The sequence below is a fragment of the Phragmites australis genome, chromosome 16, assembly GCF_958298935.1.
Source record: "Phragmites australis chromosome 16, lpPhrAust1.1, whole genome shotgun sequence".
Taxonomy (NCBI): Eukaryota; Viridiplantae; Streptophyta; class Magnoliopsida; order Poales; family Poaceae; genus Phragmites; species Phragmites australis.
In genome coordinates, this window is record NC_084936.1 from 17,847,564 (window position 1) to 17,864,859 (window position 17,296).

Below are 17,296 nucleotides of genomic sequence, written 5' to 3' on the forward strand. Positions count from 1 at the left end.
ATATTAGATGTTGATTCCATGATGTAGGATCAGGTAGTCATGAATTACCAGGAGAAGTATTTTAAACAAGGGGTTTGCTTCAGTAGTCCTCTTCGTAAAAAGGTCCAGAAATCTTAAAGTAGAATTAAGAAATATAAGTGGAGGGCATCCATGGTAAAGAAAATCTAAATGTAACAAGCGAGAGTCAGATATCCTCTAGCTCAACTAAACAATATCTTTTGCCCCGGACATATAAATCTAATCTGGATTTTCCATTTATTTCATTCATATCCTGATTCAATTTATCTAATATTCATGACTAAATCAAAGCAAAAGGTGATTGATTCAATTTCAATTTCTCCTAACATCATTATGAGATCTCTCTCGTACATTAACATTTTCATGTAAATTTTATTGTAATCAAATAATAAACAGATGTTGAATCATCCCTCACTCACATGCGTTAACTTTTTCCATATGACAAAAAGCCAAATATTATACCTATGAATTAGAGATTTGCTCAGATTTGAAACTTAACTGGTTTAATTTGAGATTCATAAACTTTTTTGTGAGGAGGTGTACTGAAGCAAAACCCCTTGAAGAATAGGCAGGTGAGCTGGATTTCATATGAATTGAGTAAACATATTGAGAAAAATGATGAGAGAATTGAACTTGGACTAGTACCACAATGATGAACCGGAAGATAATGCAGAATGGCCTAAAGCCATTGAATCATCATTTTGGTATTTAAGTATTGTTGGCAATTTAATTAACCTTAAACTAAAGCATGGGCTCTCACTCAAGTTAATGTGCTCACACCTATCATGTTTCATCAGAATTTGGTACAATTAGACAAGTACATGACGATTCAACTAGTAATTCTGATCCTTGAGCCATTGTTGGTTTTGTTGTTGTTGCAGGTATTGCTGCATCTGTTGTTGGATAAACTGTTGTTGTTGCTGCTGAAGAAGAACCATTTGCTGCCGCTGTTGCTAAACCGAGTCTTGATGTTTCTGTGGCATCTGTGATAGATACTGTTGTTGCTGCATAAACGGATGCTGAATTAGCTGTAGCTGCTGCTTCTGGGTTTGCTGCTATTGGTACATCTACTACTGCATAATATACATCTATTGTTGCTACTGCTGCACTGCTGCATAATATACATTTGTTGCTGCTGCAACTGTTGGCTTTGATGATCCATTTGAGATGCTTGTTGTTGCTGTTTATTTTGTTCAACGTTTAGTATCCCCTGAAGAAGAATGATATTGACCCTATTTTTTGTCAGGCTGTTGCTAAACTGGCAGTGCCTGTTGTAGTAGTTGTTGCTGCTGCTGTACTTGTTGCTGCCAAAGGACCATCTGCTGGTTCAATTGTTGTACCTGCTGCATGAATTTTTGTTGAAGATGCTCAGTTGGAAGTTGCTGCTGTTGCAGACTCTGCATCTGTCGATTGTGCTGAGCCTGCAGGTAATACAGCTGTTGCTGATAATATTGCCCCATCTGCGATGCATACCCTTGCACAATTTGGAGATACTGTTGGTTTCCCTGATTAGGTTGTGCAAGAGTTGATTTTGAGTTTGTGAGGATGTTTGAACATTTTGAGGCATTGTAAAAGAAAGCCCTTGCTGCTGCATGTTTTGACCAGCCAACGAAATATTATTAGATTTGTGTGTTTGAGAACTAGCCACCTGGTGTTGAAGTTGAGCTTGAAAGCACAGTGTTTCGTTTTTGTTTTCACTAATTCTGAGCTGGAAGGTTTTGCATTGACTGAGAGTTGTTGTGCCTGTGAAGATTGAATATGGCCTTGACTCTCCTGACCAAGGGCAGAGACTTCCCTACCACATTGAGTTGCATCTGGACTATCATCAGACCTCTCTAGGTTTGCATTACTGATAGACACATCATGCTCCTTGTCGAGCTTTACCTGAACTTTCACAGGTTGTCTTTCCTCCAGCTCTAGAGATATTCGAACTGGATTGGAAGAATTTCCTTCTTTGGGCATGCTTAGTCCAGATTGCGAATCAGATTTTGAGCATACTGTTTCTGGATGGGCGTTTGTAGATACCACAATGACCTTGTCCTGAGAATCAATCTTATCAGAGTGAGCTATTGCTTTGGGAGGAGAATCACAATCGCCAGACTCAGCTTCAGGGGCTTCCTCACTTTGAGCCTGATGAGAATTTGCTTTCTCATTATTTTGTTCTTGTAAACTTAACCCTCGATTAGTCTCTTATTTAGCATGTGAATTCATTTGGCTCTACATTCCAGATTCGTCAAGGCTATGTTGACTGTGAACCATATTTCAGTGTATTCCTGAGCTGTCCTGCTAGCCTCATGATGTGAATCGACATTCTCTAGTGTTTTCTGCTCTTCTGCATCCCTATGTCCTTTTCCTGAATCTGCAGTGTTCTGGTCCACTTGTGATTCAACCTCTTTATCAACTATCATAAAAAAAAAATGCAAGTTTTGGACCATTGTTTCAATTTCCTTGTACCTTCTAAAGAATGACCATGAGCAACCATAGATGGTTCTGTTCTTCTCCTCTTGCTACTCTCTTGCAGGCTATCCCCTCTAGCACAATACTGCTGTGATATGTGTCCTAGTGCTGTGAGGAAACAGTTTACTGTGCCGAGCCCACGCCTTTATGAGTTCTTTAACACCCCATAAAGGTCAACAAACTGTGAGCAGGAACCAAATGAGACATACAATATATCTTACAAAGGAGTAAAGTGGCAAGAAGGATTGGAAATAACGCGAGTTCCTGCTGTAAGTAACAACTGTATGTTCTCTCAGCATGGATAGCAAAAGGAACAAATATGAAGCAAAATTACAATTACTTCAAGTTATTCCAGCATGACACTTGAGATTTACCATTAAAGATACATTTCAGTTGTAGTTAAGATTCAACAGTCATAAATGACACAATAAGGGAACATCTATTAGCTTAGAAAATGGTCAAGTCCTCCCCCCCCCCCCCCCCCCAAAAAAAAAAAATCTTACTTTTAATGGTTCGTAACATTCGATAAGCAGAGGGTTTCTGTTCTGGTTCCTTGTCCACAAATCAAACAGTAAAAGGTACTACAGGCTACAACATTGTAGTGGCCGGTGGGTGGAAAGCTTCAGTCATGTACATCAATACTTATATCCTAAGTGTCTACATCTTTTCCGATCCCCCATGTCAACCGCCCGAACAAACAAAGAAAAAGGTACACGATTTATCAAAGATCGCCTGATGGGCCACACCCAATGCTACTATTCAGAGGTACTCCTAATTTACAGGTAATATCTACCTGTTAATACATATTTGATGATATGTGTTCAATGCAGAATACACTGTTCATAAAATTCAAGTAGAGCAGGCAAAACAAAGGACAACTTCATTTTAAAAATGATTAATCTATCCGATTAGGAATAAAATGTAAAAATTGATAGTGTGAACTTTTGCATCATGTGTCACACAAGTACATGGTACGAGTACGTATTGAAGAGGTGCATATCCTGTGCACATCCCCATTTCCTCCAAGGTCCCATCAAATTGGTGTTTTAAGTGAAGGCGTTGCACCCTTGTGTTCATACATGGCAAGTGTGCAAACTGCCATGAATCTTACCATAGAAGTAGAGATAGACATTATTATACACATTGATCATTCATATATTAATTTTCAGTACATAGAAAAGAATCACAGATATAGGAATACATGCTTGTCAGAGAATGAACAACCTACAATCTGCACATTTCTTTTCATGTAACACCTGAAGGATGTCTTTGCATAAAAACATGTATAGTAGAACTGAAATGGGCATAGCATATACTTGATGTCAGTGGCAAAGTACTTTGTTCTTACCACATATATGAATTGAACAAAATTGTTGTACAGGTCCGGAAGTATTACTATGTTCTGCTTCTGCATGGCATCTTTTTTTTTTTTTTGGTTGAACGGCACGACCTACTGCTTGCTTTAACAAAAAGAGAGCGTGCAGGCGGTGCATCACCAATTTGCTCTTTAAACATTGCGTAATACATGCAGAAAGTTGGAACTCCCTGTTTGGATGGAGGGAAAAGCTAAATGAGTAGATTGAGATTGCTAGCAGTAAGTGCATGCTCTAAAATATAACAAGAGATAAAGTTACAGCCCTTATTCGAGATGAAGAGGCGGGCAACACTGGTTAAGTTTATTTCAAGAATGTATGATTGCGAACTGTCATTCTTTGAAATTCCTGAAGTACATACAGAGATTTCCCAAATAAAGGTAATATTATATGTCAAGGGATTGAAATTTGAAGGGAAAAAAACTAAAATTGTTACTATATTGGTGCCATATTAAAGTGAGCATAGTCAAATTATTAAGGACTATTTTGCTACGGGACACTACACTTAAGTGATATTGGCTGTACGATACTAAGAAAAAAAATCTTTACTGCAGGATACTACGTATGAACTACAGATTACAAAAATATCTTTGCTGCAGGATATTGAGTGTCCCATAGCTAAGGACACATACGAGTAGTGTCCTGTAACAAAATTTCCCAATTATTAAAGCTTTGCCCACCAGTATCAACAAAAATTTAGGAAGGAGATTATCTATGTCAATTTCCGTGAATACAAAGATAGGAAGTCTTTCATGATTTCATCTATTTGAGGTTCTGAAACCCTTATGACAAAATTCTAATGGTTCCTGAATTAAAAGGAAGACTAACTCATAAATTGATTGCTTGACTCACACGCCAAAAAGGATATATAAAATCTGAAACTGTGTCAAGCTACAAATGAATTACTGAATTTTGCAAGGACAGTAAGGGAAAAAGTCACTGTAAAAGTCGGGAACAAATTCAGTTTTAACAGTGTGATTGCTCTCGGGTATGAAATAGTGCATACATGGACATATTTGAATAAAGCATAATAATGTGAAAGCAATCAAATAAAAGCTTACATTGTGATAGAAGGCCATATTTCAAAGGAAAGGCAATGAATTTTAATATATAATAAATCTATAATGCTTACATATTTACTTTACTATTATTCACTTAATGATTCACTTATTTTTAATTACTTTTAAAGTAAATATTGTTTTATGCAAAAGAGCCACGCTAGTTATATTATTGTTTAAGCCTTCATATGCATATTTTCTCATAACTTGTGGAGTACGACATGTGCTCGCACTTGCTATAACCAAACACACTCGGAGAATACTTTGTGGAGTTTATGGAAGATAGATCGTTCTAAATGGTTCTTCGTTGGTTTGCATGTGGAAGATAGACATCATCTCAGCCTCATGTGTGTCAGCACAACATCAAGCCAAGCATTCATCTTCAATAAGCAGCTCGCTGTCATCCAGATCTGGTTGCACCTTTACTATCTTACGCATGAGCGAGAACCAGATTGCGTTGCTGCCAAACTTCTGACCATGGTTCAGCAAGAAATGGCTGTTCAAGTATGTCTTGCGTTTGACGAAAATGTCTCTATTGCGACGAATAGCAATTGAAAATTTTCCATTTGGAAGAACAAAATGGAGATCGCGGTCGACAGCATACGCAGGGTTGACGAAGGGGGCCTTCACAAGAACGAAGAAGATAAAGTCCATCCGGCTAGAGTCGACACCAAGCATCCACACCATCGAAGTTGTCATAGGGACAACTCTATCCTACCACCTCCTAATTGCCGTGAACTGCGCCATTACAGATCTACGATAGAAACAAGGCTCTGCTATCAGTTACACAGATCGAAGCAATAAAAACCTAACAATCCTAACTAAACCGCGATGAAAACCATATGATACTCACCTCGGTGCAGTGAAAGGGATTTAGCCCCTGCCGATATCTTGCTTCTCTGACACTGATGCTGAGTGAGGATGATGGTTCTCAGTGCAGTGGAACACTAGAATATGATGAATGAGGTAGAAGAACACTCCTTGTATATTGAGGGGAAACGAGGGGTTGTGTGTGTGGGGAAACAAAAAGAACCTGGGAAGACGAGTGGATTGTGTGTGCGAAGCCAGAAGAATAAGGGGAGATGAGTAGTCAAATTTGAAACAATTCACAGATCTTTAAATACATATGGTTTTCATAAAATCCGGTTGTATATATTATACAGACACAGACAGATCTTACGAGAAACCGTTTGAGACAATATCACATATGCTTTTTTAAACATCGTTTGTGTCTGTATGATACAAACAGACAGATTTATAAGAACCGTGTGTGAGTTCAGTCATATCTAGACGACTAGCTTGTAATAGATGTGTTTATCTTAGCAACCGTCTGAGAATATTTTATCAATGACAAGTCTTAAGAAACTGTATGTGACATACCATCAGCTTTCAATGATTATGTGGTAGTGATCTACAGATCTAATGGCGGGAACACCGCTAGAGACAAGAGGAGGCAAGCGGGGAAGGGGATCATTGTTGCTAGTAGGAGGTGAAGTCTGTTGAAAGGAGGAAGAAACAATAAGAACTGTCCGATCTTCATCGGATGATCCAAATTGGTCAAGTGGAAAACCAATCGTTATCAGGTATTTTTTAGTGTAGCAATGCCCATATTTTATATAATTATACATATTGTATATTACTGTCCATACTTATTTTGTCCCCGTTGTTTTGGGAGTACAATGGCAGTGCATCAAGAACCAAGATGGGTTCAACAAATTTTTGTAGATTTATATGGAATTTTATAAGGAAACTATAAAAAATGGAGGTGCTATTTTTTCAACTGGCTGAAAATGGTGTGATTTACAATCGACGAAGCTCATCCGTTAGACCCTAATCGCACAACACTCCTCTTTCCTTCTTCTCGATTCTACTCTAGGTAGACACAACGACACAACACAATTCTCTCGCTCCGCCGGCCTTCTCCCATCTCTAGTGACATCCCCACCCACGAAACGCTAACCTAGTGTTGTCCCTGCCCTGGTCCTTTCCAACCAGCAGGTCCTTCGTTGCCCACAGCCGCCACCACCACTAAGCAGTGCCCTGAGCATTTATACTATGTGTATCCATGCACTTGATGACTTGTATTGATACACGGAGAAATATAAATAAATATGTCACATCCAATATTCGGATTTGCATATCCATCTAGGACATTAAATAAAGGCCAAAGCATCATCTAAGGTTCTATTTGGTAGAGTTTCAACTTTGGAATTTTTTAGAGCTGATCTTTTAAAAACATATAGAGTTGAAACTATCGATACACTATAAGTGTTTGTTGAGACGTCTTATTTTCATTTTAAACTCAAAATAGATGTTTAAACAACTTTATTTTAATATACAAACTCTAAATTTGAGATAGAGCTGGAAACCTAACCAAACAAGACCTAATATGCATTGATAGGTAGAGAAATATAAATAAATGTGTCACATCCAGTATTCTGATTTGCATATCCATCTAGGACATTAAATACAGGCTAAAGCATCCTCTATAAGTACTGAATATGTGTGCTCTTCTCCTCACAAGTCGCAACCCTGAGCCATGGCGTTCAGCAAGAAAGTAGGGGCCGCTACCTTCACCTTGGCCTTTCTCCTCGTGGCCCACTGTAAGTACATTCATATGAAGCATTAAGGAAAACTTTGTTTTAAATTATGTTTCGATCCACGTCGAGATACCTCATTCATCATTTTTTTTTTTTTTTTTGCGAAGGACCTCATTCATCATTCCATTCATGAAGAATTTTCTGGTTCCTACGAAATTCCCATGAAATTCTTGTGTGCCAAATAGGACTAAATGTAGGACATTGCTTGGTTGCAGGCACGGAGGCAGTAGCCATATGCACGCAGAAGAGCAACACATTCCGCGGCGACTGCAGAAGCAATAAGCTCTGCGCGAGTACCTGCATGGGCGAGGAAGAGATCTACACCGGCGGGTACTGCTCCAAGAGGAAGCATGGCGGCATAATTTTTGGAAAACACATATGCAAATGTACCAAGCGGTGCAAGGAGGGGCCGCCGTCCAGGGACGAGCCATCACCGCCCGGGGATGAGCCGCCGGAAGACGGCCCGCCGCTGCCCGGGGACGAGCTTGTGCCGGCAACGTCCGGGACAGAAGAATCCAACTGATCGTTAATTGTTTGTAGACGGATGAAATAAGAGCGGAATGGTACAAATAAATGCATAACCAATCGAGTGGAATAATTTGAAGATGAAACAGAAGTCTCATGTTTGTGGTTGGTTTCAATTATTAATGACAGGTGCAAAACAAGGTTAAGAAATTACAACTTATTTTGCTAAAAACTAGACTAAAAGTCAATAGATTCCTGTCTTTTTCTATTGAAAAAGGCTTATCCAAGTGCTTACAAAAGAGGTGACCCCAAAGATTTCAATGAATTGCTATTTGGTCATATTGGAATAATTGGATTCGAAGAAAAGGAAGACTGCCAAAGGAAGTTGAGCAGCTAGCAAGGAATTTCCTTTTTGACCCATTGAAGGTACACACCATGTCCGCAATGACTCTCCACCCTGGCAGGTAGATTTCAAATGTGTACGTTTCTGCTCTCTTTTCAGGAGCTTGCTAGAGTTCAGGGTTGCTAGCCTTCTAGGTTGTCGTTTTAGTGAATTGTTTGCTTTCCTTTGCAATATGATCTAATAATGTTTGATACATTCAAATGAGAAACGGTGTATGCCTCTTAGATTTTGTTCCACATTGGAGGTATTTGTATCCTTTAAACAAGGGGGGGTTTCCCCTTTGGGTAAAAAAAACATGGATTTTCTTGAGGAGATTTTCGTTACACATGGTACAAAAGTATCCCCTGACCAAATATATAAAGAAAAGTAGCTTGACATGGTAAATCCTGCAGAAGTTCAGACTTTGCTTCCATAGGTCAAATATGGGTGTGGTCTGGGCGGGCATCCTTTAGCATTTTCGCGGATCTCACCTTGATAGTCCTCAAATTGTTAATCAGTATATAAAAAGTAATCTTATGAGTTATGATAAATGATGAAGCTTTCAGTTTGGCAACCAAAATATCTTCTTTTTCCTTAAAAGAAAGAGTTTTGGTTGCTGATAGCACTTTCTGTTTCTCTGGAGGTGGTCAAAAGTATTCTAGCGAGTCAGATGCAGCTATGCAAAATGTTCATTTGTTATTACCAAAATTAATTTAGTTTAGGTACATCTGTGCAGCAGTTGATTTGTTATTGCCTAAATTAATTTAACTTATGAATGTTTGTACAGCATTATTCACCCAAGAGTGCAACAGTTATCCTTGACCTCTATTTACAGTGTTCATTGAGTTAATATGTTCTTCATATGGGATCTCATGTTTGTTCAATTGCCTGCGTAAAAGCATTAATTGGCACAGTTGGTTGTAGCTGATGAGTTGAAATTATGCATGCTATCAAAGTGTTGTACAATAGTGGGTGCGGGGCACTTGCCTTGGGTTCCCAGATCAATCTACCCCAAGGTACCCCTTTTTCTGTGATCCCTGTCAATCTTAACTTGTGCCTCTGATTGGATTTTGATTTCAGTCATAAATTCAATTTTGGTTTCAGTCATAATCTGATTGGCAGGCTAGGTCGCTTATTTGTCACAGAGGAACAATTGAATTTTGCTCTGTCATCACAATTACAACCCTAAAACTTGACCTCAGCATAATTTAAATGTGTATGAAATTGTCAGGTGGATAATTGATTTACGGATCCAAGTTTCAGAGATTGAAAGAATAATTTAGTTAGCTTTACTGCATTATTCTGGAATTTTAACTTCTGATGCTTCAAATCATTATGAGCTATATAATTGGAGATATATTTCTCGAGTATTTCTTGCTATTTTTCTTTATTGTTTAATCAAGCTGGTGATCTTGTCTTTTAAATCTGCTTGTGCAGAATATTCAGAGGAAGCATATATAGCCCTCTTTATTTTCTGAAATGAACAGAGATGAGGCGATGATAGCTGAAGGTAGAACTGTGGAAGCAAGCATGGCGTGGCATTGGCCATCATGAATAGCTAGCTACATGAGGTTTGATCGAGGAACTGCGCATTTTAGCCAACTAATCTTTCAATGGGATGGAGATTTGTCATAGGCTTAATAATTGAATCCTGTGTGAATAAAGTTTCAGACAATTAGAAAATATGTTAATACAAAACTTGTGAGCATTTATTTGTACAGGTGCTAATACCGTTGCTTGGGATGATATTAAGGATGTGACTAGGTGGGATAAATACAAAGTCGATGGTAGACAACATAATATTGATTCTTATTTTTGTTGGTACTTAAATATGAATATAGCACATGCTTAGTGCTATTGCAATCATATCAAAGTGTGCCATTGAAATACAATCTTCTCTATTGCCATTTTAGCAATATCTTAGAATTGCTAGGGAAGTAATCATGTTATTTTAGATGCACAAGGAGCTTATCCTTTCGATTTTTTTTCCATTTTGCAGCCAAAGATAACAATTGGGAAGAAAATATGGTGAGGGTTCAATTCAAACTCAGCGTGTCAATTGATGCCCATTGGGGGTGAGCAAACTCGATGTACACATTTTCCTATTCTTTCTTTGTTCTGTTCCGGAATCTATCTATGCATGAAGACTTCTCCTTTCTAAATTCTTGGTGCAGGTTCGATGTTCCGCAAGAGCAAAGCAAGCTTGAAGCCTTGAACGGTTCAATGGAAAACCACTCCTTCGATTTAAAGCTCACGTTTTTTTATATGCTGATCACCCAATCTTTTTTTTTTCTCGTATTGTTCAGATAGTTTAATTTGCGTTCAGTTTAAATTTTTTTATATCAAGGTGTATGGCTGCAAGAAATTTGTTTGCTTATGACTGTATATGGACGCACTTAAATGTATGAACGTTTCCTGTGTGCAAATATCTAATAACTGGACATGGTCACATCAAAGATATGATGCTTTGAGCATATATCATTGATACGAAACACGTTAATTGTGCTACCATAAATTTTCTTCTGTCCATGAGACACGTGATGAGTCACTGAGGTTGTTGTTCCAATGAACATGTAATACGCAAACCCCGCTGCAATGCTTATTTAATTTGCATATTGAATTGTTACAAATGAAACGATTTACCACTCATGTCTTGTATATTTCTGATATATATTCAGGATTAAGCATTTTCAATTTATTCATTCTAATAATTTGAGGTGTGCTTTAATACATATGATTTCTGTTTGCATTCACGTTTGGTCAAATAGAACTACAAAGTGTTATATGTTTTTCTGATATATTAGGTGTAACTCTATGACTTTTGTTTAGTGATTAGTAAAATAATATTTGAAACACAATGCATATCGTATCTGAGAAAAAATAAATAAAATGGCATTGGTTTCTCTATCCCTTTTGCTCTACTGATAGCACTAACGGACGAAGCATTGCCTCTTTCACTGTGGCAAAGTGGGAAAATTTTGCTTCACCAGCTCAAATTAATAAACCCGATGGCATATTGATCTTTTCATACGCTAGATGCGAGACTCGATGGCAAGGGAGGAATATTCAGTTATCAATTTGGTGGTGAATCAATACCAAAACTAATATAAATTGTCACGATTCTCCCACCTCGCCTCCTCACGTCCGTCCGTGCCTTCGCGACCTCGATCATCATGCACGTGGCCGTGACCTCTGTCACCTCCTCACATCCATGCCTCCGTTGGACTCCCTGCCACTGTGGATCCGAGGGTTGCGAGCTCCTGCGCAGCGCCTCATCTGCTCCACCGCCTGTCTCATGCACCTCGCCGTGACCTCCGTTGCCTCTTTACATTCACACGCTGCGGCAGGTTTGTGCATATTGCTCCTATGACGGTGAACTCCTGCTCGAGCACGGCGAACTCCCGTGTAGTGTGGCGCACGAGCAGTCATCGATGCCATAGGGTCTAATTGGTTCGTTCAATTGTGATATAATTATGAGATAAATATTTAGAACAAAAAAAGATACCCCAATCATGAGATAAATATTTAGAACAAAAAAAGATTACCAATAACTAACCTTAATCTTGCCCTTTTTTAAGATGAAGGAATGACCTTAAGCTTGCCCTGGAAGTAGCAAACCCTAGGTGGAATCAGGGGCAGACCTCTTATGATGCGAGGGTATTCATTTGAATACCCAACTTTTTTGTAAAAAAAAAATGAATATATATAGTTTAGTTGGATCAATTTTTTTTTAAGCCCTGCAGCCAGCCAAAAGCCAATAGCCCATAGTGGCCAATGGTCATGGCATCACGCCATCAACCAGCCGGAGCAGCCAGGCCAAACGCAATCAGGGGCGGACCTCTTATGATGCAAGGGTATTCATTTGAATACCCAACTTTTTTCAAAAAAAAAATGATTGTATATAGTTTAGTTGGGCTAGTTTTTTCTTAAGCCCTGCAGCCAGCCGAAAGCCCAATAGCCCATAGTGGCCAATGGCCATGGCATCACGCCATCAGCCAGCCGGAGCAGCCAGGCCAAACGCAATCCAGGGGCGGACCTCTTATGATGCAAGGGTATTCATTTGAATACCCAACATTTTTGCAAAAAAAAAAATGAATGTATATAGTTTAGTTGGGTCGGTTTTTTCTTAAGCCCTGCAGCCAGCCAAAAGCCCAATAGCCCATAGTGGCCAATGGCCATGGCATCACGCCATCAGCCAGCCGGAGCAGCCAGGCCAAACGCAATCCAGGGGCGGACCTCTTATGATGCAAGGGTATTCATTTGAATGCCCAACTTTTTTTGCAAAAAAATGAATGTATATAGTTTAGTTGAGCCGGTTTTTTCTTAAGCCCTACAGCCAGCCAAAAGCCCAATAGCCCATAGTGGCCAATGGCCATGGCATCACGCCATCAGCCAGCCAGAGAAGCCAAGCCAAACGCAATCCCCTTCCCCCAACTCGAGATCGAGAAGAAACCTAGGGTGGACGGTGCACGCCACTCGCCAGTACGCGGCCACATGCCGGCGTGCCGCCCGCTGCCCAGCCGCGCAGGCGCACACTCGCGTAGAGCTGTAGAGGCGCAGACGCGCATCGCGCAAGCGCGCAACCCGGGCACCCGGCGAGACGGCGACCTCCGCTGCGGCGCTGCCCAGCCGCGTAGGGCGCAGGTGCATACTCGCGCAGGAGCAGAGCCGTGCAGGGCCGCAGATGCGCACTCGCACAGAGCCGCGCAGCGGTGCAGGCGCAGACACCAGATGCGCATCGCGCAGGGGTGCAACCTGGGCACCTGGTGACCTGCTTTGCTGCTCAAGTGCTCAGCTGCTCTGTGCCTAGCAGCACCGTAGTTTGCTACTCTACTGGTGCCTAGCTCTGGTAGCATCGCTGTCCGTGTCCGCAGCAGGTAGCTGGCTGCTGCCTGTCTGGCTGGAGCGGTGGAGATTGGAGCGCCGACAGTGCGTGCTAGAAATCTCTTTTGCGTGAACCCAATTAGCAAGTGAGAAATACTCAACCAGTGAACCCAATTTATTTCTTAATTTATTCATTTCTTGCTCTTTGCGGTTGCACAATCTCAAATTCTGAATGAAATATGTACATTTTAATGTAGATAGAACCCAACTAGCAAGTGAGAAATACTCAACCAGCGAACCCAATTTATTTCTTAATTTATTCATTTCTTGCTCTCTGCGGTTGCACAATCTCAAATTCTGAATGAAATATGTACATTTTAATGTAGATAGAACGGGGATTTCAATTTGAAAATGAAGAAGGAATCAGTTGCTTTAAAAACTTTGTGGGAAAGGGCTGCAAAGGCGCATAAGGTACCATCCTCATCGACTCCAACACCAATTGCCATTGAGAGTGCAGCGGCAAATGTGAGTAGTCCTCATGATGTAAGTGAGATACAACCTGAGTTAGAAAGCACGGAATAAAATATAGGAATCACTGAACCTGAACCAAAGATAGCAAGCACAGAACCATCCTCTTTGCCCCCAATCATAGAAGATGATGAATCGGAAGATGATGGTGATATTTATGATCTTGAAAAGCTTCCTCGTGATCCTGGTAAGAGGATACCCATCTCATGCTATAATTTCAATGAAAGAAATTTAGTTATAAGGGGATACATTGCATTGGGGCCATGTCAACCACAGGGGCATGTTTTTCCACAAAGAAAGATTGGGGTTATGCGTCGCTTCAATGTTAATTGGTTTGAATATAGTGTGGAACTAGATGCTGCTTTCTGCTTTGTTTGCTATTTGTTCAAGCACAAAATAAATTATTCTGATGGAGATGCTTTTGTGACAGGAGGATTTAGAAATTGGACATGAAAAAGAGGGTTGATAAACGTGTTGGTGGTACGACTAGTTTGCACAATATTGCTCAAGAGAAATATAACTTGTTCATTATGCCGAAAGCAACAATTGTTGAGTCTATTGCTTCCAATTCCGAGCAAGAGAAGGTCAATTACAAGCGCCGTTTGACCTATTCACTTAAATGCTTGAAGTTTCTTTTGCATCAAGGTTTATCTTGTCGTGGACATAATGAAAGTGAAGATTCACTTAATAGAGGAAATTTTCTTGAACTTTTGAATTGGCTAGCAAAATTTTTTGAAGAAGTTAGCAAGATGGTTCTAAAGAATGCTCCAAAGAATTGTCAAATGACTGCCCCCAAAATACTGAAAGATATCATCAACTGTTGTGCCAAAGAAACTACTAAGGCTTATCATAGATGACCTTGGTGGCGACTATTTTGCAATACATGCTGATGAATCTAGTGATGTGTATCAAAAAGAACAGTTGGCTCTTTGTTTGCGTTATGTTGACAAAAAAGGAAGGGTAGTTGACAGGTTTCTTGGTGTTGTGTATGTTGAAAACACTAGTGCTTTGACACTTAAAACTGCAATTACAACCATGCTTATGGATTGTTCATTGAGCTTGTGTATGATTCATGGGCAAGGGTACGATGGAGCTAGTAATATGAAGAGTCATGTTAATGGTCTAAAGAAACTAATTATGGATGAGTGTCCTTCTGCTTATTACGTGCACTGTTTTGCACATCAACTTCAGTTAACTCTTGTGACTGTGGCTAAGAAAAACACAGATTGTATTTGGTTCTTTGAGCAACTCAGATATTTATTGACTGTCATTGGAAATTCTTGTAAGAAGACACAAATGCTTCGAGTGGTGCAAGCTCAACAAATTGTAGAAGTTTTAGAATTAGGTGAAATTCAATTTGGAAATGGTTTGAATCATGAGATGGGTTTAGCGAGACTGGTAGATACTCGTTGGGGATCTCACTATAAAACTATTATGTATGTTATCTTTTTGTATCCTTCAATCGAACGAGTTCTCATAAAGGTTAGAAAAGATCCCTCTCAAGGCGCAGAGGCTACACAAGCTCAAACAATGTTGAAGTCGTTTACTTCATTTGAGTTTATTTTCATGGCACATTTATTGCTAACCATATTTGAGTACACATATGACTTAAATCATACTTTGCAAAAGAGGGATCAAGATATTGTTAATGCAATAGATCTCATCTATGATACAAAGACTCAACTACAGTTTTTGCGGGAGGATGGTGGATGGGAAGATTTTCTTAAAACTGTCAATTCCTTTTGTGACAAGCATGGCATCAAAATTCCTAGTATGGATGATTTTTACAAGCCAGTTGGAAGAGATAGGAGGTTCTTTCCAAAAGCTAAGAATCTACATCGTTTTCATGTTGACGTGTTCTTAAGTGCCATTGATAGGATACTACGAGAGCTTAATGACAGATTTGATGAGGTAAATACAAATTTGCTTCTTTGCATGGCATCATTTAATGCTGTTGATTCATTTGTTGTGTTTGACAAGGATAAATTGGTTAAGCTTGCTCAGTTCTATCCTAATGATTTCTCAAGCATTGAAATGATTCATCTTCCTTTTCAACTTGCACACTTTGTTACTGATATGCATAGAGATGAAAGGTTTAGAGCAATGAAAAATCTTGTTGAGCTATCCATTATGCTTGTTGAAACAAAGAAGAACCTCAACTATGATACTGTGTAAAGCTTCTCAAATTGGTATTACTTCTTCCTCTGGCAACTACTAGTGTTGAGAGGGTATTTTCTTCGATGAATTATGTGAAGAATAAGTTGAGAAATAGAATGGGGGATCAATATTTGAATGATTGCTTGGTTACCTTTTTGGAGCGTGTATTTTTTGTCCAAGTCAAGGATAGTGACATCATAAATCAGTTCCAAGCTATGAAGAAACGCAAAGTTGAATTGTAATTTTCTTTACATATTTTGTAATTTGGACTATTTGGATCATTTGTACCCTAATTTAAGCTATTGTGGGCCATTTATATTTTGGATGGAACAACTTATTTTGGTGCTTGAATACCCAGTCATTAAATCCTGGATCTGCCACTGGGTGGAATGACAATATTATTCTATGGCATCATAGATTACCGGTTGATGTTCAACAAACCCAGACATGTGACTTGCTTTGAACCTCACTACAATGAGTTAGTTTAATTGTCTAACGCCTGAGGTAACAATTCATTCTTCTGCATGGACGTGTCTAGTTATTTCATTTTCAATTTCATACGCTCGTGGAATGGTGAAGAACTAAAACCGCCAGTTTGCACGGCAAGTATTCTTTATCTCACTGTGGTATAAACTTTTGCACATGGGTCCAAGATATCAATTCATTCTTTTACAGGATGGTTACAAATTGAGGAACAATTTTTGGTACACCGATCGGAGTACAACGGGAATGACTCTAAAGATAACATCCCTTAGGTTGTATGAGAATTTCTTAAGTGCGTTAGGAAATATATAGTTCAGCTATGTTATTTGGCATGTGCGTCACCTGTTGGAACATTATCGAATTTATTTTTGAACTCACGTGAATTTCACGTGCACGCTTACTAGTGACAGCTAGTGGACCTCGCCTCCGATGACCTATTTGGCATCGGGAGGTGGGATGGACCATAGTTTCCTTATCAGCTTGGTAATATTAGGTCCAGGCGAGTCCAAGTTAGGGTTTTCAACCGGTGGTGTCGAGGTGGAGATGACAACATCCATGAGGAATAAGTTCCACCGTTCGATGCCGCTAGAAAGTTAGTGAGGGAGAGACCATCTAGGTCTGGATTTGGTTTTACATGGGGCTTCTGTATAGGAGTAGGATCCTGTTCGGTTCTTTGGATTTTGGCGATGGTGACGTGGGTAATAGTAAGAAAGAGCGGATCTGGGTGGCACGGTTGTGTGGCTCTCACCAGCGACGGATTCGAGTAGGGGTTTCAGAGTTCATGTTTTGCCTCCCCGTTCTATGGTATCATGTGGAGGTTTCCTTTCTTCATCTTCCTGGAGCAGCGGTAGTGGATCTACAATCAACAAAAAACTGGGTGTTGCCCCGGCCGATGGGCATTCAACAGATCTAAGTTTGTAGCTCATCTTCGAAATTTCAAAACTTTTTAAT

General features: G+C 39.6%; 1 protein-coding gene and 1 pseudogene across 1 annotated transcript; one reads left to right on the forward strand and one right to left on the reverse strand.

The window, feature by feature from the left end:
• Positions 1 to 851: 851 nt before the first annotated feature.
• Positions 852 to 3,889, reverse strand: LOC133895099 (uncharacterized; annotated as a pseudogene).
• An 11,346-nt stretch (positions 3,890 to 15,235) lies between these two features.
• Positions 15,236 to 15,880, forward strand: LOC133895100 (uncharacterized). The gene has a single exon (XM_062335294.1). It carries the CDS (start codon positions 15,236 to 15,238, stop codon positions 15,878 to 15,880), a length of 645 nt encoding a protein of 214 aa, XP_062191278.1.
• The last annotated feature ends 1,416 nt before the right edge of the window (positions 15,881 to 17,296 follow it).

Bases quoted from the DNA above. Each gene is read 5' to 3' on its own strand.
- LOC133895100 (XM_062335294.1), top strand. From the start codon at position 15,236: ATGTTGAAGTCGTTTACTTCATTTGAGTTTATTTTCATGGCACATTTA.